We start from the raw sequence: 22795 nt of genomic DNA, 5'->3' as shown, positions 1-22795 counted from the left end.
ATTTTCTCTTAATTAAAGCGAGATGTATTTTTTACTATATAATCATATGCTTGTAGCTTTCCTTGCATGGCAAGAGTCTTGTAATGACTTTCTAGTCGATTTGTTTAAAAATTGGAAAGCAGCGCTATTGGCGTGCAATTGAAATGTGTTCTGATAAGCTGAAAGATTCGTGCCGTGTCTAAATTCCAACGTTAAGGAGCATTGTACGCGAGCATACAATCTGTTTTCTATGCATCAACTTTCTTCTGCTAGCGAAGTATTCCGCTATAGTGCCATGCAGTAACGATGAAAAATCAACAACCTCACAACAACCTTAGAACTCATTGTAAAATTAAGATTGTTAACTCATGAACTGTCAAAATTGTTAACATCGTTGCCGAGAAGCGAAACAGTATAGAAAGCTAACTATACTACTTGCGATAGTAGCTTTAAATATGCCGTCAGATTATAGGATTCCCCTTGCTGAGTTATCGCATAGCGTTATGTATTGATGTAGTGTGGTATAGTATATCCCTGATGATCGAGTGATCAGTTCAATCCTCACTATACAGGGTGAGTCAGAAAAAAGTCCCCTCTATTGAAATCAAGCCTTTGTTAGAATCTGATTGCCTTAATATTATGATAAACCCAATTGAAAGCAAGACGCTTTATTTGAATGCCTCAACCTAATAACTATGCTATTTACACACTACTGCGTTGATCATGCATTCAAATCAACAAAGGCTTCATTTCAATAGGGGGGACTTTTTTTTGACTCACCCTGTATATATATATATATAGCTTTCGAGCAAACTCTATATACATGTTAGACCATCTCTCATATGACATTGCTTTAAGTAACAGCGACCCAGCTTAGGTCAATGGCTTTAGATCGACGCTTGTAACTATGAAATTCAATTTAATTGATGAAAAAACTCAATTGATGCACCTATACAACTTTTCCACGAGTTTCGATTCAATTAAATTTAATGAGTTCGAGTATATACATAAGCTGGTGATGGTATGCTGAATTCGGCCAGTTATTTGAGAATGCGACATTTCGCCATCACATGGGCCTTTTTAAAGTGATGCACATGCAAAGGAAGGCCGCTGACAAGCAACATTAAGAGTAGCTAAGACAAAGATTTGGTATTTATATACCTATAAGCAGTCATTTCGTTGTATTCTGTTAAGAAAAGAATTCTGATTTTATTTTGATCCAGTTCATCGTTTATCAGCTTAGGGAGACACCCAAAGAACGAAGAACAAAAAATATTTGTTGCAACGATAGTCATTTTCATTTTATGCAAGATGAAGTATGATCTTTTAGGTAATATTTTACAGCGAAATATAGCAAAGTACCATTACGAGTAAACGTGGACACTGGATATCTTCATTTGATTCGGACCCCTATATCTTCTTCATATACAGGTTGCATGCATGCATGCAATATTGTAAGTACAAATATTATTACTGTTTCGCCGAACACGCAGGTTACTTTCATTGGTATGTCTGTTCCAAATACTGCCTGTGCGTTTAACAACTATTACATCAGGCATTATAATACAGTTTATAACAAATAGGTACTTCGAGTACTCCATTGGATTAGATGTACAGCAATTGCCTGTACAAATGTAAAAGTCATGGAAAATGTTTTTAATTGTGTATTTTACAGCATAGTTTAGCCGGTCAGCGTTCGTCCGGGCCCACAACAACGTCTTGGACACGTGCTATCACATTTCTCCTCGCAAATCGCAGGGCAATCCGGGAATGCCTGGCGATAGTACACCTTACAACAGAAATGCGGTTTGTGTCCGGGAATCGTACATAATCGGCAACACGTGGCGCTGCACTGAGAATTACAACTTGCTGGACAACTCTTATTCTGCTGTTCCTCCAACCTCGCCTTGGCAATAGCAAGCTTATCGGCTGCTTCTTGTGCCAAACGCTCTCTTTCACGTTGCCTCAGTTCTTTCATTTTGTTCAAAACTAGATCGTTATGATGCTGTTCTTCACTCTCATCCATATCTTCGTCTTCATAGTCGTCATCGTCTGCTTCCATCTCGTCGTCATCCGAGCTTTCTCCTCCAACCTTTTTAGCTTTCTCCTCCGGCTTTTCCACAGGACAGCAATATTTTGGGCACTCGCTGGCGCACACAATTCGACAGACGGAAGGACAGCCGGTGAACGTACGTCGCCCGACCGTTAAAGCCCGAGTCGAAGGAGTTACTTCGGCTGAGCAGCAACGCGGAGGACAGTCGGTCGTGCAGGACTTTTTACAAGTCATATCGCATGTGTCGGAGGGATGGTAGCTGGGCTTATGGTGAATTTCGAGAAACGAGACTTTGTCTTCCAGCGCGTTGCAGCATTCTCTAGGACAACCAATTGTGCATCCCTGAAAATTGAATGGAAAAGGCAAAGAGCATTAGAGACATGGTAGCGGCTAATACGCAAATAGAAACGTCATAGCAAGATTGCTATCTTTTAAACTAAAATGCATAAATTGACATTTAAGTTCGCCTGAAGGGAAATTGACCATTTTTATGGATTAAACCCGCCAATCGTCAAAATGCTTGAGGCTGTTATATAGCTAGCAACACCGCAGAAATTGGTGTTTAGGACGCTTCAGCCCGAAATTCAAATCGCTTGCTCACAATTGTGCATTTCTGTACCGCTATCAAAGAGAGACCTCTTAAATATTTTAAAAAAAGTTCAATTTTTCTTATGAATAAGCATTCTGCAATATTTTGACACCTCATCATACACATCTGATAGCTGTGAAATGGCCATTTTCAGGTTTAAAGTATGCACAAGATTAATAATTTAGACGATTCGTTTTTACCGTGTGCAAGCTTCAAATCTTTTGTGCATGACATATTTTCTTGAGCCTTTATAAATCTTTTTTCTCAGCAAGTTTAAAGTCTAAGTATTGAAAACTGCGGCTAAGTCTATACCAATTTCCACGGCATCTACCATCTACTAAAATCAAATTTGCTGTTTAGGACATATCCAAAGTGTCCCTCTATCCCAGATGATCATTGTCGACATTAACAATCTCCGGACTATTGTAAAGTTTGTCTGAGCATAACCAACAGATCTCCCTACAGTATATAATAATGAAGTCCAAATAATGCTTCTCATAATTTTATAACGATCGATCCCGCAAAACTAACGAGCCAATCAAAATTTGTGTAATAATAGGCTTTCCGATTTGACGTTTTTATGAGAGAGGTTTATTAAAGGCCATTCAACATGGCAGCATTATGCCACTTTTTTTTACACCGTGTATCCACAAATTTTTAAAATTGACACCAAGAAATGTGCACTGCACTAGAGTACTTAAGCCCCTACCTTTAGACAAACAGATGGACATTTTGTCGTTTGATCAGGAATTACACTCTTTGAACAACAGGCTTGGGGGCAGTCAGTGGAGCATTTGTTCCCGCAATGATTTGGGCAGATAGCAGCCGATAGCTTCAGCGGGGGAAGAGCAAGAGGTGGCAAAAACTCTTTAAGTAGAAGGCAACATCTCTTCGGGCAGCTGGATAAGCACGACTTGCGGCACACGAAAGGACAGAAGTTTAAACCACAACATTTCTGTGGACAATGAATGCCACACTTGACCTTACACTCGGCCGGACAGTCACTAATAAAGGAACTTGGCCCCGATTCTTTATCGTTAACTTTTTCGAAATGCTTTGCGCAGCATTCTTCGGGACATTCCGTCGTGCATTTACGACTGCAGGTTGCAGGGCACGTGGTTGGCGGCTGAAGATTTTGGGTTGGAGCTTGGCCCGCTCCAAAGCCTGTGGAAAATTGCCCAACTGCAGGTGATTGTTGAGCAACAGGGGTTTGTACCTGTTGTAGCTGTTGGCCTTGATCGGCGGTGTTTTGACTTTGGAAGTTTGTTGGTTGTGGATTCTGAGAGTAAGATGTTGGCTGTTGGAAACCATTTAAGCTTTGGGCTTGGTAAGGATTCGGTTGTTGAGCTTGGTAGCTACTTGGCTGTTGTGGTGCGTAGATATTTGGTTGCTGTGGCTGATAACCATCCCATAAAGATTGTGCTAGCAGCTGTTGCTGGAACCGCTGTTGTGCCCAGTATGGATTTCGTTGTCCACCAGGTTGTGGATAGCGTGGGTTATATCGGTTCGCACCGGCGGCCCTCGCACCATAAGGTTGGATATTTGGTCTTTTTCGCCCTTGGGCAGCAGGATGAATGAACCATGGTTTTACTTGCTTCGAGTCTGAATATTGAGTGCCGATCCACGGATGTGCATTGGGGTCGAACTTCTTCCAGTCGTGTTTCTTCGGAGGAAATAGTTTGTTGATATTAAATGCATCGTCATCATCGTCTTTTTGCACTTCTGCGTTTGTCAAAAAGAGAATAATTATATGAAAAAAGACACGAATGTAAAGCAAGTGTAGAAGTACATGTTTTGACCTTGTGTTTTGATCTTGCATGCTCGGCCATGAAAGCCAGCATGCATGCGTTGGTGTTTTATTGAAACATTCCACCACTGTAATTATACACACTAAATAATTATAATGAACAAATTTGTAGTATTTTGTGAATATATCCATAGCTACCTCTTACTAACATCTATACTGTTTTTGACCTTATTCAGTATTTTTCAAATTGATATTAAAATTATCATTTATAAAATTTATAAAGGTATGGGTGTATTGTGCCCGTCAGTTCCGGTTAAACGTTTGACTGACATACTTACTTTTGCCTTTCTGCTTGCGTTGATGCTGAAGCTTTTCATGTCTTTCTGTTTTGTCTCTCTGCTTATGTTTGCTGGTTTTAGTATTTTTGGTTTTCAGTTTCGAGTCTTGGACTTTCTTGGTCTTCACATCCTTTTCCTTTTTCGTGTTTTTTTCTTTGTTAGCCTTTTTTGCTTTGGCATCTTTTTCTTTATTTTCCTTATGTTTCTTTAACGTTTTATGTGGAGGTTCTGGCTTTGTGTGCTTGGTTACATGCTTCGAAGCTTTCTTTCCCTCCACGGATATGGAAGACACATCCATTGGTAGTAAGGTTTCTCCTACTTCATCACTTACGTTTTCCTCGTCGTCGTCGTCATCGTCATCGTCATCGTCATCTTTGCCTTTCTTTTCCTGGCTATCGTCGAAGGCCGAAGTATCATCTTCATTGCTTTTGAACTCTTCTACCGCATCTGGGTATTGCCCAAACTCGAGCTCTAAATGTATGCGTTGAAAAACAGAAATCAATATCATGAAATCTTCAGGTCATTTTTATAGGCGCCCAAGCTGAACGTAGCTACCCAACCAACTACGAATACCTTCTCCAATTAAAGGGTTCTTTCGAAGTCGGAAGGAATCAAACATGCATTTACACACGATTAAAGAAATGTTACAGAATGCATCGCAATATAGACTAGAATAAGGGTGTCGTTGATATTTTCCAATCATATTGTTCAAGTTTAACCTGAAAACCCGAATGCAAAGCTTATAATAAATGCATTTCCATCAGAGGGGCGAAAAATTTATTTACGACATACGAACAATCATACAATGTTAAGAGCATTGGAAGTTAATTCTATGGAAATTAATTTTTTGTGTGAATGTTGTTTTTTTACTTACAAATATCAAGCAATTAATACTGACAGTTAATGATAATATTCTTAACAAAAATTTTACAAACATTTATCACATTATAATCATGCATTGCTTTTAACAGCGAGTATATCTCATATAGGGAAAGTTCCGCGCGAAAGGACGTATGTTTTTTAGAGAGCTTTTTTAGAGAGCGGCATTCTTAATCATCTCATTCAAGTCAATATCAACTTAACGCTATTGCCAGACTTTGCCTCGCGCAAATTGTAATCGCATCAAGAAATAATCCTTCAGTCTTAAACTTTGCAGGATGCAATTTAGATCTCGTTCACACTAAACACGTGCTAGTACGAAACTTTGTCGCCGGAAAATCGGTTTGTATAGTTTTTCACGACGCCTCCAAGTCACGGTTTCGACGGTTTGTTTGTTTTTCATATTTGATGATTATAGTTTTGCACATTTTTTAGTCAGATTTTGCAGTCAAATCAAACTCTCACGATTTAGTGTTCACACGCTGACGAGAGAGGTAGCTAGAATTTCGTTTTGTTAAAACAGTAGTGAAGCGATCATATAAACTTCCACTTCTACATCGTATGTATGTAACACAACTAAACGATGATCATCAACTTTTTCATCATTAATGATCCGAGCCACGTTTAAAATGTGACAATATATCTCTTAGCAAACAGAACATAATACTGTAGGCAATTTTGATAACTATGATAACATATATTATACGTTTTGTTTTGTGGGAGAAGCAGGTAGTTCAAGAATCCACTCCGTTTAATCCTACCTTGTATATCGGCTGGTTCAAATTCGTAAACTCCCTTCGTAAAGCCACATAAAAGAACAACAGCTAACAAAATCTCTTTAAATAACATCGTTAACTATCATTGAAATGGTTTTTAAAAAATATTTATTCATAACATGACTTTTAAAAAAACAGTAGTGCAACTTCGAAGCCGCGAAGCTAAACCGTGAAATCAATCAAGGGCATCAAAAGTGAATCAAACACCCGGGTTTATTTGTGAATACCCTATGAAGCGTATACGCGGCGTTCGCCCATCTTGAATTGCCGCGTTAGACCGTTTTTGTGACTACGTCTTTCAACAGTTTCACTCGTTGATTGTATTTATATTTTCCTTCTTGATGATATTAATTTTTTTTTTCAATTTTTTCTTCGGACGTTTATGATATTGATTATCATAGAATGTATGATATCATTCACAGCGAGGTAATTGTAGTAATTTCCGAGCCCAGGTATAGCTGTCAATGATTTGCTTCTTGACCTTTTCCTATCGATATTCCTTAATCTAATTCTGCGTGTAACTTGCCCTAACATAAAAAAATATTAACATAAAGTTATGTTACACAAAATAATCACATGGTGTTGTATAAATTCGAAACTTTTTATAGTTATAGAGTTTACAAGTAATTTCCTTTATTTCCTTGTGAGGACTTTTAGGCAACATGCATGCACAACGGATTCGAATCTACTTTTAATCCAACTAGGTGTCTAACTTGCAAGGTGTATTTAAAGGTTTTGGTCAATCTTAATTGGAGTGAATGGATAAGATTATACAAAGTCAATAAATATATTTAATTTTCCACTTATTTTCCTTAAGCTGTGATTTTGCTAAGGGACACAAAATTCATCTGCACGCGGTCCTATTACATATAAGAAAGTTAAACGCTGCGCATGTGCAATTCTAAAAACTACTACCTAAAAGGTTTGATTTGGAACGCGAAATATATTGCTGACTTTTTTGGGTTAAAAATGGTCCTTTTTGATGTCAGGGACTTTTAATGTGGCTTGCATCATAAGCGTCTTAATGCATGAGTAATTTATAATTTCTATATAGCTTCTTTGGAATTGCTTTATCATGCTTTTATCATGGTTAATCCTTGAAAACAAATGCACAACTCAGGTATTATCTTTGATGTAAACAAAAACGTTACGTAGTAAATAAGGAAAAATTGAAACATTCAGCTTTATATAGTTTCCTCTCTTAAAGAGGAGAAACAAGATTTGTAGTGTCAGCTAAAATAGTGTCTAATCTAATAGAGATTATAACGACATATGAGAACCAAGAATACTTACTTCCTATCACCACACTAACTTCAAGAGGGTGTAGAAGGTCTTTGGAAAGCCTAAGAAATATGGCTAAATAGTTACACGTAAAGTTTAAAGAATTTAATTTTTTTCTCAGTGATTACAAAATTATAGCCTCCATTTCTTCTCTTCTTATACACCTTGCAACAATCGCATACGTCAGTGAAGGGAGTGTTTTCTGGGATATCAGTGGTCGTCTCAATGACTCAATAGACGCTAGCCACGGTTTTGAGGCAAAACAATAAGCATGTTCTTCAGTGACATTAACTTACTTCCAAACCACTCCGGCACTAAATCATGAAGCTATACTCAATTGATGTGTTTGCGTGATATGGAAGAATGAAATTATTATACAAATGATATATAATTGAATCTCTTTGTCTTTTTAAGGTAACGTTCTTGATTATTCGTGCTTCTTGTGCTCTTTTTTCAAATGATGTTTTGCATGCTTCGAGTGATGTACTTTATGTTTTTTGTCGTCTGGCACATGATGTACTTTTGATTTCTTGTGGTGGGCCATAGCACTCTTTTTGTCACTGCAACACTTCCTCGGACACATTAGGTAACAGTTTTGTTGACAGGATTGAGAGCATCCATTTGGCATGTATTGCGATTGCTGCGCACCGTACGCTTGGCCTGGGACGCCAGTCATCCCCTGCGTAGGGTAGCCCTGGCTAGCATGATAACCTTGGGTAGCAGGATAACCTTGGGTAGGAGGGTTCCCGGTGTATCCAGGCGTGCCAGGATAAGTACCTTGTTGCGCTTGGCCTCCAGGGTATTGCGGATATCCTGTGTATCCTTGATTAGCTTGATATCCTGAAGGTGACTGCATGTTGTTGTATCCTTGCCTCTGTGGGTATCCCTGCCTCTGCGGGTATCCCTGCCTTTGCGGGTATCCTTGCATCTGCGGATATCCCTGTCCCTGCTGGTAACGAGGTTGTGCACCAAATCCTTGATTGTATTGATTCCTGCCATATTGATTGAAGCCCATAGGTCTGCGTTGGGCTCCATGAAAACCAGCTCGTAAATGATGAGAATCTTGAAAAACATTAAATCATCCTGTTCATTGCCGTATCATTTTACAGTGTAAACAAAATATCAATTAAGTATCGTCAAATATGACCAAGCAACTATGAATGACCAATTTTTTTTGAAGAAATAAATATAATACTAATATAGTGTTTTCTTCTGTTCTGTGCTATAATATTTTTGTACCATATTTCATTGTGAGCTACTGCATTATTGTATTATTTATTTTATTGAACAAAATTGCTGTACTGAATGTAAATATACTGATGTTTTCTGTACTTATGTATTCACCATATTTCAGTGTTAGGTAATGTTAGTAGTGTATTTTCATCTGTTGTATTGTACTTTTATTTCTTGCGTGATCATGATGCCTGTGTTCCAAATCGTTTAGGCAATAGATTGTATGGATTATGTGACATGAGATGTGTAATGAGTGTGACTAGTGACATGACACGATATGTTTTCTTTTGTATATTAGCCATTTCCCAATCGAGTAGGGCACTGGGTCTAGTCGTGAACCGCAAAGTATCTATTGGCTGTTTTGAGGGACAGGAAATATAAGTCTGAAATCGTTTGTCCCTCCAAACAGTCCATATCGATGCTTTGTGGTTCGCGACTAGGCCTAGTACTCTGCTCGATTGGGAAATAGCTAACTGTAATTAATAAACTAAAGTATTTTTTTACATGAAATTAACTGAATTTTACCGTGAGCTTTGTGAGCTTTGGCCCTAAGCTTTTCTTTCTTTCCTACTTTGACAGCATTTTTCACAAGTTTACTGAGTTTTGGATCCATGACAATAACATCAGCTAAAACGCATAGGTTATTAATGAATAGGAAACCTTTTATTGTTTTAAATGTGCACTGATGTATTTTACAGTATTTCATATTCTAGTACCGTTTTTGTTCTTGAGTATGTGATGAGCATTGTCAAGATGTTTTCCTGCAAAAATTAGGTGCAAATCAATCCCTTACATCATCTTAGTTCTACATGCTCAATCTAATTATATATGTTTGTAAATATGAACTTTTCCGTGCAAAAAGCTTTACTGTTCATAAAAATGAACCACCCCACTCTAACTGGCGATTCTATCGAATTCATTCACCGCCTATAAACAATTCTGGACGAGAGTCGCCAATGGATCCAAAAGACCATAATTGCTTATATAATCAGCAAATACAATGTGTGGTAGTAACTGGGGCTTTTGACTTATCCCATGTTGTGAGGCGGGTATTAAATCAATTCATCAGTTTTAAATAAGGCGGATCATGTGAAAAAGTTACATAAAAAGCAAAAATATTCTATGTACCTAAGGCATGGTCGACAGCATGCTTTACTTCGTCCGCAGCTTCTTTTAATTTCTTACCTTGAAAAAAAGAAAAATACATTTTTTCAATCATCTCATATCCCGCAAACATATCCCGCAAATATATTCATGTCTATTCAAGGCGGAGGGGGGGGGGATGGGGGGTTTCGAGCAAATAAAAACTTTCGCACAGTTTCCTTTCAGTTGTGAGAAATCGAGCCTTACGATCCAGTCAGGGGCGTAGGATGCATCCAGAGATTGCGGGGGCACCTGTTCTAGGGGCACTTTTGGTTAATAAAAAGGGCAGCTGAAAACATGTATAGGGACGGTTTGATTGCCAAAGGACAGCAGTAGTGTGGTTTATATTTATGCTCTACAAAAAGATTTGGGCACAGAACATCCCGCCTTCCCCCTACTGGAATATTAATAATTATAACCCCTTTGGGTCTACTTTTAATTGCATACCAATTTTATGTTGCAGTAATTTGGACACAGCATTGTGTACGTCTTCCGCTTTTTGCGAATCGAGATTACCAAGGTCCCCCTTGACTAGAGCAAACAGAAAATATCAATTTAATAATGAATAATTTTTTTGAAAACACACTATTCGGTGCCTGTCGCTTCACGTGGCTCTAAAATATTGCAAATCAACCCGTAGAGGGGATTTGTCATATATTTTTATTCTCGATACTTCGCTCATCCCAAAATCCAGCCAAAATGTGTTTTCTTCAAAGCAGGTATAAAGTCCATAATGATGAGAGTTGGCAAATCGGGGAGTAAAGAATTGTTGTTTGCTTAAAAATAAAAAATAATACTCATGGTCTCTTGCTTACTTTCGGTTCTCTTGGCGTAATTTCGATGAATACAAACGAGAAAAGCAACCAAAACAAACCTTCGCAATGGCGAAAATGCAGCCATGTTTATCTCTAGGTAAAGATATGGATGTAAATAGGTGTCTGAATGTACAAGCTTTATCTTTAAAATCAAACTTTGATAATAAACTAGCTATTATAACTATAGAGTTATAGTTATAGGTAAGACAAAAGATTTAAACTATCTGTAATAAATGTTGTAGAATAATGGAGTCAAGTGTTTAAGAATTTCAGGCAATATACAATGTGTTTTGTTAGAAATGAATATCTCTTTCTCGAGATTTTCCAAACGAGTGAAATTCGGTTAGGCTAAAACAGCTATTTTTTTCGGCTTAGCATATGACGTACCAAGGCCATTAGAAATATTTCAAAACAGAATTCGAAGTGATGAAGATATTTTTACGTTTAGTGAATGAAAGCTTGTTTCGACTGATTAGCCCCGAGAAAAACATCGTTAACGCTATAACAGTTCACCTAAACAGATCAGATTAAACTAACAGTTTACTTTATATATCGCGGTAATTTATCCAGTTGCATACAAATTTTAAGGATGAAATAAACGTATTGTCATACCTGAAGAAATTCTATTTATTTTCTTCTACACCGTGACTGTTAATTCCATCCAAAATAACTCAGGTGTAAAATGATGTTATCAAACACCAGGAACGTTTTACTGGTGTCGTTCCTCCAAATGCATTGCACTAAAATACTACATATCCTAGCTTTTACAACGTTTTTCTACATTTCTGTTTTTTGTCTCCATAACTGACGGGCAGTTAAGCTAGCTATATATATGCGTGAACCTGTGTGGAGTAAATTTACGAATACTATATTACTTAGTATAAGATCCTCCAAAAAAAACTAAATGATATCATGCAATATTTCATTTTTTCATTGTAAACATTTCTAAAAAAAACAATAGATTTGATAGGAAAAAATCAGTTACGCAATATACTGACTAAGTGGAGCAGCGTAGCCAGCCCGATGAATTAACAACTAACAAGTCTCGCTATGCAAATTTCAATTTATAATTATTCAAGTCATAATCATTTCTTAACGCAAATTTTATTATGAATTGATCAAGAATAAGCAAGTACAAACTGCCCGATTATTTTCGCCGTCTATGAAACATCAAAATATTAGGGCAGTGGGAATAAATCGTGAGGCAGGTTATGCTTTTGAATACACGTCTATCATTTTCTTTTAATTTTTTAACGAATTATAGATTTCAATAATAGAGCATTAATTGTTTTTACTAAGTCGCTGATTGTTTTTTTTATTTAAAACATAGTCTATTGTGAACACGCGAACAGTTTTCAGCTTCTTTGTTGGCAGTAAACAGTGGTAATCATAGTTATAGCTTGTATTAATGAACACGCTTCATGCATGTACACTAATTTTTTACATGCATCTGAATGTCATTTTACCCAGAGAATTTCGTGCGCGAATGTCGAGATAAGTGGAATGGATGTGAACGAAGAAGTGGAAATGAAGAACATCAATGATGGTAATGAGCATTCAAAAAATGTTTCTTTTCTTTTCTTTTGCGGTCAGGTTGAGTGTTTGAACGGCGCTGCTGGCTCTCTTTGAGACTTCGTGACGCATAGGAACCCCGAGACAGGGGAATGACAATACAGCACTTTTTGATAATCGTCATTTTTTATAACAATCGCTTATTGTTAGTTATTGATTTTAGTAACCTTGTTACTTTCTAAGATATTCCGAAAAAAAAGGATCCAAAGGCAAAATCCTCTCCGCCTGGATACGCATAATATCTTTGGTGCGATATGAAATAGGCTAGCGTGCAAAAAATTAAGGAGACGACAAATAGACAATACCCTGACTGGGGTGCATGTTCATATACTCATTATGCCCCACGGAATTCTTTTGAAGATACGCGAAATGCCTAGAAGAATATGCCCATTCCATAACTATTGCATCTACTTTCGGCTCTGAATTGAAGTTGAAGTTCTCTACACGTCTTATAATAAAAATAAGTTAAAATTTCATGGGACTCAAACGCGGCTCATACAAGAGCTAAAATATGCGACTTACACAAAGTTATGTATTAAATGTACATTATACATTGCTTGTATATTTGACATACGACTGACTTCACATCCATTCAAAGAAAAACGGGTAAAATCAAGAAGGGTAAAATCAAAATGAAATTCTTTCAGCTTGTGGAACACAGACGTATAAATGTGCTTCTGCTGCAATTTTTGAACGTCCAATTTTTGCACAGGCCATATAAAATGTAGAGGTTATAATTTTGACAGAAAAATTCACTTTAATGTTATCGCAAAATATTGACTATATATTTTCTACACAATTACATACATGGAGTTTAAAAAAAACACATCATGCAATATTGCGCTAACCTGTGAAGGATGCTTAAAACTCAAAAGTCACCTCCGGAACCATGTTAATTAAGATAATCACGGAACTGGATGGACTGTACAGTTTATGAATTACACACTTCCTCATCAAATCTGGTTAAATATTACACAGTAGACATACAGTCAATGTCCACTTGTAAGAACAAATATCATGTGTCCAGAATATTTATTCGTCCTTGTGGTGGCGGTGTGCCTTGCTCTTCTTGTTGTGCTTCTTGTGTTGCTTCTTGTGTTGCTTCTTGTGGTGTTTTTTGTGCGATTTCTTGCCTTTTTTCTTTTCTTTGCGTTCCTCATCTTTGAGTTTCTTCTCCTTCTTGTCATCACATCCCATTCCACATCCGCCGCCACCCATTGGCATTGGCATAGGCATTTGCATTGGCATTTGCATAGGCATAGGCATGCCCATTCCTCCTTGTGGTTGACAGCATTGGTTACCACCTGGCGGTGGGCACATTGGTTGTTGTTGACCACCGCATGGGTTGGCCGGTGGACACTGTGGCATGGGCATTTGACATCCACCCATACCCATCCCCATACCTGGGAATCCCATTCCTCCTACGGGCGGAGCAGCAGCGCCACCACCACCTAAAATAGAATTATATTCTTGGTTATACTTGCCGTGCTATGACAACATTTTCCATCATGCTGTACCAGTCAGAAAGATATACGATTGCTTATCTTAATGCTGTCGAGCTTTCACCTAACTGATCGTGCAGATATCAACACGGAATGTATAAAAAAATGGTAGCTAAAATAATTTTATCGTCCTACTGTGCTGAATTCACTACAAACCTAATGTCCAAATGTCAACATAGGCCAGGCGTTTAAATGTAAGAGAGCCATGTTTTTAATACCGAAAAAAACAAAAGATGATTACTTACTTCCACTACCGCTTCCACTTCCACTGCCTAATTAAACAAGAAGAGAAATAGATTAAAATTTTGCCATGCAATTATGACGACATAACCTAAGTGTTATCTTAAGATCTGGATAGGATTAGAAATCGGGGAATAGACAACTACTTGCATAGTTTGTGTACGGGCCAATTGTTTTTCGTAAGCAGAGTTGCATATTTTGAGCAAAATATTGCCTGACTCTCCACAAAAGTTCCTTGAATTATATCACTCTTTTTTGCCGTAAATCGAATTTTGTCCCTAAATACTGCTGAGCAATTCATTGCATTCTAACATGGTGTTTTTCAGAATGGAATGGACTCACAATTTACACGAATTTATACAATTGGTCGGTGATCGTTGCCTTACCTGCCGCTCTCTTCACTTTGAAATCTGTAAGATAAATGAAATTGCTGCCTCAGTTTGTTAGTTATGGTGGAAAAGTTGTGTATTTTTTTCTTTATATTCATGTTACCCACCCTACCAAATCAGTAAACTGATGTCGATAGAATATCTTGATGTCGATAGACATACAAACTGTATGTACCAACCCATGCAAGTACCAACCTTCACGTATGTCTCATTCGATCTATTTTTCGAAAAATGTTTACAATATATACCCCCGAATGGCCAGAGTTAGAAATTGACATAAAAATATAAGTCTATCTTTCGGTGATTTGGACGGGTATTTTCGTACTATATAGTTTAATAGGGTAGTTTCTGGCCGATACCCAAAATTCGTAGCGATATTGATATAATACACGAAGCACTTTCACATTATTATACAACAGTTGCGTTATTGTCCTATTTTTATTTTGGAAGCCTGCACCTTACAAGTATATTATACAAATTGATTTTTATATGCTTTTATAGAATAGATTTCATTTTCAAACTGTTTATTTTAGACGAAAAGAAAACGAGGTAACTTTTAATTTTAACTTACCGGTTGGCATGGCCTGGATCACTCCAATGGTAAAAACTGCGACAAGAAACGATTTCATCATCTTGCCGTCCTCTAGTGAGAAAGAAAACGAAATAAGCCTTGGTTTCGATGTGATACTTCAACAAATAGCTGAATGAAAACAAAGCAAAAATAAAACAACACATACTTTGACTATATTAGAGCTTCTTCGACGATATAAAGACAAACAAGTACTAACAAATTCACGAGAAGAATTGATTTGGTTTCAACTACCAGCAATGATCATCAAACCGTGTCAGGTACCTAAACTTTGTGCCTTCTCATTGGCTTAGATTATCTTTGATCTTTGGGAAATCATTCAAGCGTTTCATTAACCTGTAAGACTTTCAGATGTCACAAAGGGGTGACAAAAGAGTTTTCATCTTCGCGCCTAGACCGATTGATTGAGAAACATTTATTTGCGTCACACCAGAGTTCACAAATTTTCAAAATAGTTTTATTAGGAAAATCTTCTTATATAAAGGGATTGCCTCAAAACCAATTTAAAGCATCAGTTTAGGATAATCCAAATTAAGAAGTTAATCCCCTATAAATACCAGCATTGTCTAGAAAAATACTTTACAATTTCAATATTTATTGCGTGCAAAAATAATAGTCTTGATGACGAAGAGTAGGCATTCGGTGCAACGGAAAATTCATACATGCAGTTGAAGCGCAATCCTATAATATCTGAACGTAATTAACTTTGATATAATTAGCCTTGCACACATGGTGTGGAAGCAGTGCCCAAACACCAATACCTTTTTCTTAGCCACTGGGCTCTTTGTATCGATTACACAGTGCTCTGAGACATTGAATCCAGTAGATCTCAGTGTGAAACGTGCGTGCATGAACGCACGGAAAAGATGAAATAAGCAAAGTTTGCCGACGACCGAGTAACAAATAGAATAAAATTACAGAGTTTATAGTTTGTGGACAATGTAATATGTGTAAGTTAGTTTTATTGGTTTATTTGAAAACTTCGTGAGCAACAAAGTTTTAGTCTATGACAGAATTTTCTATATTTAAATTCCTATGACACCCGTAGAGGGGAAAAAAGACGCTAATGCACAATGGTATTTAGTGAAATAACAATACTTTTTCCAGCTTTGTCTATAAATTTTAAAATGACACAGACAGAGAAAAGCACTTTGACGTTTTTGCCCGGTGAACAAAAGAAAACCACTTTAACTCATTAGCGGCACCCCGTTAATGGCGAAAAGTCCTTCGCAACAAAGTTCTGACCAAAGCGGCCTAAAGTGTACATAAATGAACTAATTATACCTACTGAACTGCCATATTTTAAGATCGAGATTATGAATTAGTGCGCCAATGTACCTTAAGTCCCGTGAGATAAACCCAAGAAGGTGGATTGTTAGTCACGCCTCTCTTTTAAAGGTATAATTAGGTAGGTATAATTTCACTCTAGTGATCTTCCATACAAGGGTTGCCATGCAGTCGTGTTCAATAAGTGAACATAGATTGAACTATCTCTACACCAATATATCCATAATCCATTTATGACACAAAATGTCGCTCTGTATGTTCATGCATGCTTCGCAAACTTTCAACGAATTTATTTCAACATTTCCTTCCTTTCATCGACGCGATTTTACTAGTCAGATTGCACGCATTGGCGGCCTAAACAATTTACAGCTATATGTGCATGCATTTCTTATAGTCGGGTCAGCACTGTCTAATTTAGACCGTGCGTACTCCACATCACATGCCTCGGAGAAGACTTCGCAGAGCTCAGATCAGAATTCAGCTGGATCGAATATTTGTTTTAATTCAGTCGTCGCAACACGATTCTTTGCACTACAGCAATTTTTCGAATGAAAAAACACCGGATAACAGCGCAAAACTTGATCTCTAAAGAGATCATTTTCAGTTCAGAAATTCCAAGTGAAAAATATCCATGGTTAGTCAAAAAAGGTCAGATCTCAGGTCGTAAAATCACTGAAGTATTCACCACGGATTAGCCATGCATCAGCCACGAAAGCCAAATCATGGCGCGTGCCGCTGTTGGTGCTTTGATGAATTGAAGTGTGGTAAAATGTCACTTACTTTTATTCCATAATATAGGAAATCACAGAAATTTAGCTGTGACCTTAACTCCAAAACCCGCTTCTAACATTCCTTCAGAATTTTGCACATTTCGTCCGCAAACGTCCACCTAAAAGAAACTGAGACACGGAAAGTATCAGTATGTGTTTCACCAAAGTTATAACTGTAAACCTTATCGAATCATTATAAGATTTAGCAGAAATAACGCGAGCAGAACTGTCTGAATATAGCAGCAACCGCCAACAATGCCTACGCGTTTGTCGACAAGAAGCGCTGCTCCGTACAGCGGGTTAAATTTAGAAGTCACTACTTTTAAATACCTGAATAGACGTAGAGGCTTTCAAGAGAAGCGTCGTCTTTTTTAGCTAATCATGAAAAGTTTTCTTCTTTTAGACTTCGAATGGTTTTACACGTAACGTTACAGCAAAACAATGCTCAAGCATGCATGAATTACAGCTAGCATGCTTCGTTTGATCGGAATGACTGTTTCTTCAAACTGGCCTCCGATTGCCTCCGATCAAATTCGCTTGCTATGATTGGCTGCAGAGAACAGGGAATCCACGTTATTGTTTGTAAATGAACAAGAGTTCAAACAATTGTGCATGCTTTACAAAGAATAGTAGACACTGTGATTGAAAGTAATATAGTTATACTGTACAAGGTGTCTCAAAAAAAACGCAACCACTTAATATTCTAAAATTCATATTGTTCATAAGCTCAATAGATTTTATGCCCCTGGGATTTTAAAATGGCTTCTATAATCGTACAGTTCAACTGCTAATAGTCAAATCAGCTAAACTGATAATGGTGCAGCTAACAACCGAACAACGAGTTTTTATTGTCGTGCATGATAACTTGAATGCTAACTGTCGACCTTGTAAAATAAATTTTACTCATTAAATACTTTCAATTCAGCTCGTTGGTTTACGCACCCGACTTTGTTTACCGACGATTGTGCCGCTAGAATATGATTACAAGCCTTCTCGCAATCCAGAGACCAAACGTCTTTTGTGTTGTAGAACAAAGAGGACATTCATGAATATTGCGGGGTTTTTTATACACCCTGTACAGTACATCGATATATACTTATAGGATAGTTCTCTCGGCCCGGTATGTTGATAGTTATTTTGTCCGTGCGCGGAAAAATTGATAGCAGACAGAGAAAAAATCTATAGACGTCTGTTCGGCATGCATTGTTCCCACAGATATATATGCATGCAATAGAAAAACACTTGTTAAACAGCGCGTCAAAAAGCAACCACTTAAATATGCAAGAATATTAATATTGTTCGGGTTTGCACCATAGTTCAGCTAATTTTAGCTGACTTTTAGCTAACTTTTAGCATTTTAAATGAAGGATTATGAGCCATTTTCAATGCCCAGAGGTGCTTATCTATTGCGTTTTTTTTGAGACACCCTGTATAAGACTTGCTATGAGTCACTCAATCTTCTCATAGTTCACGAGGCGGTTTTGAAGCTTAATTTTCAGTGTTTTACCTTAAGATGCTTACATCTTTTCTTTTAACAAAATTTGTTTGTCACAATTAATGAGCGAGAGCAGAACCGTAGCTTTATTGCGGGGGGGGGGGGGGGGGGTGTACATTGATATATTCATGCATGTATAAATCATAGGAACAATAGTGTACAAAAGACATCACTCATGCAGAATATATGAATATATAGTTTGAATTTCGAGGTACTATTGATTTTGCTGCATTCTGATTGGTCATACTCACTGTCTCTGAAGTGATAGTCAGTGGTCATGCATACAGGGTGTCCCAAAAAAATGTCCCCTCTATTGAAATCAAGCCTTTGTTCGAATCTGATTGCCTTAATATTATGATAAACCCAATTGAAAGCAAGTCGCTTTATTTGAATGCCTCAACCTAATAAATATGCTATTTAAACACTACTGCGTTGATCATGCATTCAAATTCCAACAAAAGCTTCATTTCAATAGCGGGGACTTTTTTTTGGGACACCCTGCATGTATAGCCATTACTGATAGTCATTACTATAGCTTTTTGATGCTCTTTTTCAAATAAGAAATTTGAAGTAATTATAATGTTTTATGAAATTGTGTTGATTCTTTTTTGTAAACACTTCGAAATTTATACTAAAACAATTATTCGCCTCTGGCTCGGTGATTACAAGCCTATATTCTTATATTATTGTTAAATTCACCCCCCCCCAATTAAGCTTCTATCGTTACGACCCGGAGTGTGAGTGAGCTTTTTGCGTCCCTTGCTCCGAATGACCTGGAAAACTTTAGAATGTTCCAAAGCTTTGCCTTGGGGCTTTTGCAGTTTTACTCGGTTCCTCGGTTTTGTGGGACATTTATCACTATAATATCGCCTAAGGCATGTGCTTACGAATAAAAATGGCGTATGAATATTTCTGAACTTTTGGGGGAGGCTAAAAGTATAAATACTCTGCTAGGTAAATACTCCGGTTATTTAAGCAGGAAGGCTTCCCATGCACGGAGCAAAAATATTAGTCCAATAGCAGCCATCAAAGTTGCTAAAAAATGACATTTTGACACCTTTTCACAAATCGGAAAAAAAATTACTTTACCGCATTACATGCCTATAAAATTTTCTCTTTCATGAAGGAGTATATATAGCTATATGTATGTATAGGCATTTTCAAACCCATTAGACTGTGATTCCCGGTGACTTTGCAGAACAAATAATTACTATAGTAGCTGGAAAGTTTTGAACCCGCAAAATAAATATCTAGCATAATGAAACGAAAACAGGTTGGCAGATTGTTTAAAGATTGGGAACAAGGCATTGTTTGACGTGAAAGTAGAAGGAAAGTAGCTGGAATTTTAAAAAACGCTCGGCCGAGATAAACAAAAGGTTGGTAAATATCTTCGTTTTTTATCGCTATTCCATTACAAGTTCAGTTCGTTTTTAGCGAATTTATATATAACCTTGAAAACTGCATGTGTTATACTCCTGACATGTGCTAAAATTCGTGTTATTCGTTAAAAGATCAATTCGCTTTTATTAAAAAAAATAGTTTTAATGGTGATAGCTTTCAGTTAAATCTTTATTCATAAATTTTGTTAGCAGGAAATTCCATCCGGGTAGGATACTCTTAGTAATAGGCTGTACTGTTATTAGAATTAGTATGATTAAGTGCATGTTGTTTACATGAATGACGACCTGTCCCCGTTGTAGGTGATATCCTACATCGCCATAGCCTACTACTTCTGTTAAATGGAAACAAATATACGCGACAGAATAAATTAGTCATTTTTACTATTGCTATATACTGCGGCGATGAATAATGCCGGGGCGATTAGTAGTGCCCTATCTCAGTGTATAGCGGCGTTTCATGTTTCATTTTATAGTATTTAGGGCAAATACTATGTATGATTCAAGCGCGAATGATCTATATACCCCTTCAATGTATAAACTTGTTATTTTTTCAATTTCAAAAATTTTAGATTAATAGTATATTCGCTTGTTTTTAACACAGTACATGGGAAACAAATATAAATACAAAATGCAATTCATTAACTTCTCTTTCCAGGATGAAAATTGTCGTACCTTTCATTATTTTGCTACCGTTGGTTCGCAGCAATAAAACGCACGAATCATCCCAACAGATAGGTTAGTCAATCGTTTTTAAGTTTTTATCGTAAAACAAATTTTTAAAAGGCTTTCACTTTTTATTGAAATCGTATGCTGAAATTTATTTCAACAGGAGCGAAAAGGAACTATTGTGGAGAAGGATGTCCATCCTCATGTTCCCCAACGTGTACTTCAGATTGTTGTACCCCACTACTGATAGCACCTCCAGTCCCAATCTGCCCTGATCCCTGTCCACAGTCTTGCGCACCTGCGTGCACCCCAAGTTGTTGTGCTGGTCCGCCAGGTATGCCTGGCCCTCCAGGATGCCCTGGTGAACCCGGATGTCCGGGTCCTCTTGGCCCGCCTGGTCCACCTGGATGCTTAGGTCCACCCGGTCAGCCGGGGTGTCCAGGATTGCCGGCACCACCAGCACCATGCGCACCAGTGTGCATTCACCACTGTATGAAAATATGTCCATTGCCATGCTGTAGCCCCCAACAACCTCCTTGCCCGTGTCCTGCACCGTTGCCAGTATGCCATGCCTGCCCTCTACCGCCACCACAACCTCCTAACCCAGCATGCTGTCCCGTTATACAAACCCCCTGTCCATGTCCAGTTCCACCACAACCCGTATGCCAACCATCGTCCCCATGTCCTCCTCCCATACCCGCTCCACCTCCTGCAATCGCTTGCTGTGGATGAAAGTAAAATGGCAAAGTTCTTAAAGACGAATGAATGATAACATTGAACTACGCTTTTTAAAAACGCTAGTTCAAAATATACATGTGTTTAAACATGTACATGTATTTATTTATTTATTTTAAGACAATCAAGGCAGTAACTTATGCAATAGGGGAAGCCAGCCTGACGATTTTGTCCCGCTATGTAAATTTCGAGTTATTACAATTATTCATGTCTTTAGAAATCGATTGTTTTCACAGTCAGTGAACACCAAAATATTAGCATAGCAGGACAGATCGACAGGCTGGCTACGCTACTGAACTTATGCTTGCAAGCTTCTTAAAATGTGCTTATCTCGATTTCCTAACAAAAGAGTGGAGAATAAGATTCAATTTGATGTGTACTTACTTTGTTGCCGGAGTGCGCCCGATAACGGCAAGTAATTGCTAAACGAAAATTTTCCTGTTACCATGCCCATAGTGCTCCGCAACCGATCTGGGGCCGGTTGTTCGAAAGGCGTTTAGTTTAAACGGTGGATAAGTTCAAAATGGAAAGCAAAACTATATATTTATTGAACAATGAGCTGAAATATATCGATGTAAATAGTTTAATTGTCAATGGAAGTACATATTTAATGCATAAGATGCAGATTTAGTCATTCACAAGATGCATGAGAGTAATTTTAAACTTTGGCTTATCCACCGTTTAAGCTAAACGCCTTTCGAACAACCGGCCCCTGATATTTTGAAATCTTGAAACCTAAGCTCTTATAGACACCTCAGAAAAACGTCGGACTACACATCCAACCGACCAATACACTAAATTGCCACTGGCCGTTTCACTTGAAATAAAATGAAATTGAATGAAGCGTAGAATGTGTTGAAATAAATATTCATATAACGCAACGATTGATATGAAAATAAATCTTAGTCCCGAATTGCACTGGCTGCTTTCTTAGTGCTCAGATTGATTGGATGGTTCACTGATCTATATAAGAATTCAGTGAACTTCGGAAAGGATCGCAGATCATCGACGGGGACGGCAAACGGGCCGTGTTGAGATAAGGGATACGATAGGAACATGTTTGATCAAGCGGCACTTTTCACCTGCTTATCATATCTATTTGCATAATCTTACCATAAACACATACCAAAAATAGCCAATCACATGGCTGATATTCTTCCTGAACTTACTGAAGCGCAATGATTTCATTCCATGCTAATGTCAAACCGGTTCGGTTCGATCACGGATTATAAATTGGACAAATCAAGTGTGTAAAGTTCGACTAAAGGTAAGAATTCCAAATCCTATTGCACTGTAAGTTGATTCGTACAGTCTAGA

The 22795-nt window shown here is 37.6% G+C and overlaps 4 protein-coding genes across 4 annotated transcripts; 1 reads left to right on the top strand and 3 right to left on the bottom strand.

Moving 5' to 3' along the window:
- Positions 1-1148: 1148 nt before the first annotated feature.
- LOC114524278 lies at positions 1149-6517 on the bottom strand. The gene is made up of 4 exons (XM_028545430.1): positions 6347-6517; positions 4707-5177; positions 3331-4343; positions 1149-2374 (listed from the first exon to the last, which is right to left on the bottom strand). Exons 1-4 carry the CDS (start codon positions 6432-6434, stop codon positions 1661-1663), a joined length of 2286 nt encoding a protein of 761 aa, XP_028401231.1. The 5' UTR covers positions 6435-6517; the 3' UTR covers positions 1149-1660.
- A 1208-nt stretch (positions 6518-7725) lies between these two features.
- Positions 7726-11460, bottom strand: LOC114524222 (translation initiation factor IF-2-like). Its single transcript, XM_028545364.1, has 7 exons — positions 11446-11460; positions 10834-10926; positions 10466-10549; positions 10004-10060; positions 9592-9636; positions 9401-9502; positions 7726-8704 (listed from the first exon to the last, which is right to left on the bottom strand). Exons 2-7 carry the CDS (start codon positions 10916-10918, stop codon positions 8070-8072), a joined length of 1008 nt encoding a protein of 335 aa, XP_028401165.1. The 5' UTR covers positions 10919-10926; positions 11446-11460; the 3' UTR covers positions 7726-8069.
- A 1679-nt stretch (positions 11461-13139) lies between these two features.
- Positions 13140-15381, bottom strand: LOC114524213 (proline-rich protein 13-like). Its single transcript, XM_028545353.1, has 5 exons — positions 15274-15381; positions 15108-15179; positions 14534-14557; positions 14153-14179; positions 13140-13856 (listed from the first exon to the last, which is right to left on the bottom strand). The coding sequence occupies exons 2-5, from the start codon at positions 15166-15168 to the stop codon at positions 13438-13440; spliced, it is 531 nt and encodes a 176-aa protein (XP_028401154.1). The 5' UTR covers positions 15169-15179; positions 15274-15381; the 3' UTR covers positions 13140-13437.
- Positions 15382-19972: 4591 nt separating this feature from the next.
- LOC114524254 (vegetative cell wall protein gp1-like) lies at positions 19973-21680 on the top strand. The gene is made up of 3 exons (XM_028545400.1): positions 19973-20053; positions 20733-20812; positions 20907-21680. The coding sequence occupies exons 2-3, from the start codon at positions 20734-20736 to the stop codon at positions 21473-21475; spliced, it is 648 nt and encodes a 215-aa protein (XP_028401201.1). The 5' UTR covers positions 19973-20053; position 20733; the 3' UTR covers positions 21476-21680.
- The last annotated feature ends 1115 nt before the right edge of the window (positions 21681-22795 follow it).

The sequence above is a fragment of the Dendronephthya gigantea genome, unplaced genomic scaffold (assembly GCF_004324835.1).
Source record: "Dendronephthya gigantea isolate DGI-Jeju-01 unplaced genomic scaffold, DenGig_1.0 000030F, whole genome shotgun sequence".
Classification (NCBI taxonomy): domain Eukaryota; kingdom Metazoa; phylum Cnidaria; class Anthozoa; order Malacalcyonacea; family Nephtheidae; genus Dendronephthya; species Dendronephthya gigantea.
This window is presented reverse-complemented; position numbering and strand designations above follow the sequence as displayed.

Coding starts and splice junctions, on each gene's coding strand:
- LOC114524278 (XM_028545430.1), bottom strand. CDS start 6,434: ATGTTATTTAAAGAGATTTTGTTAGCTGTTGTTCTTTTATGTGGCTTT. Junction 5,178..6,346: donor TGAACCAGCCGATATACAAG/GTAGGATTAAAC, acceptor GCATACATTTAG/AGCTCGAGTTTGGGCAATAC. Junction 2,375..3,330: donor GTCCATCTGTTTGTCTAAAG/GTAGGGGCTTAA, acceptor TTCAATTTTCAG/GGATGCACAATTGGTTGTCC.
- LOC114524222 (XM_028545364.1), bottom strand. CDS start 10,918: ATGGCTGCATTTTCGCCATTGCGAAGGTTTGTTTTGGTTGCTTTTCTC. Junction 10,061..10,465: donor ATTACTGCAACATAAAATTG/GTATGCAATTAA, acceptor CTTTTTTTCAAG/GTAAGAAATTAAAAGAAGCT. Junction 9,503..9,591: donor CATACTCAAGAACAAAAACG/GTACTAGAATAT, acceptor TATGCGTTTTAG/CTGATGTTATTGTCATGGAT.
- LOC114524213 (XM_028545353.1), bottom strand. CDS start 15,168: ATGATGAAATCGTTTCTTGTCGCAGTTTTTACCATTGGAGTGATCCAG. Junction 14,558..15,107: donor GATCCAGGCCATGCCAACCG/GTAAGTTAAAAT, acceptor TTTATCTTACAG/ATTTCAAAGTGAAGAGAGCG. Junction 14,180..14,533: donor CAAAGTGAAGAGAGCGGCAG/GTAAGGCAACGA, acceptor TTGTTTAATTAG/GCAGTGGAAGTGGAAGCGGT.
- LOC114524254 (XM_028545400.1), top strand. CDS start 20,734: ATGAAAATTGTCGTACCTTTCATTATTTTGCTACCGTTGGTTCGCAGC. Junction 20,813..20,906: donor CGAATCATCCCAACAGATAG/GTTAGTCAATCG, acceptor TTATTTCAACAG/GAGCGAAAAGGAACTATTGT.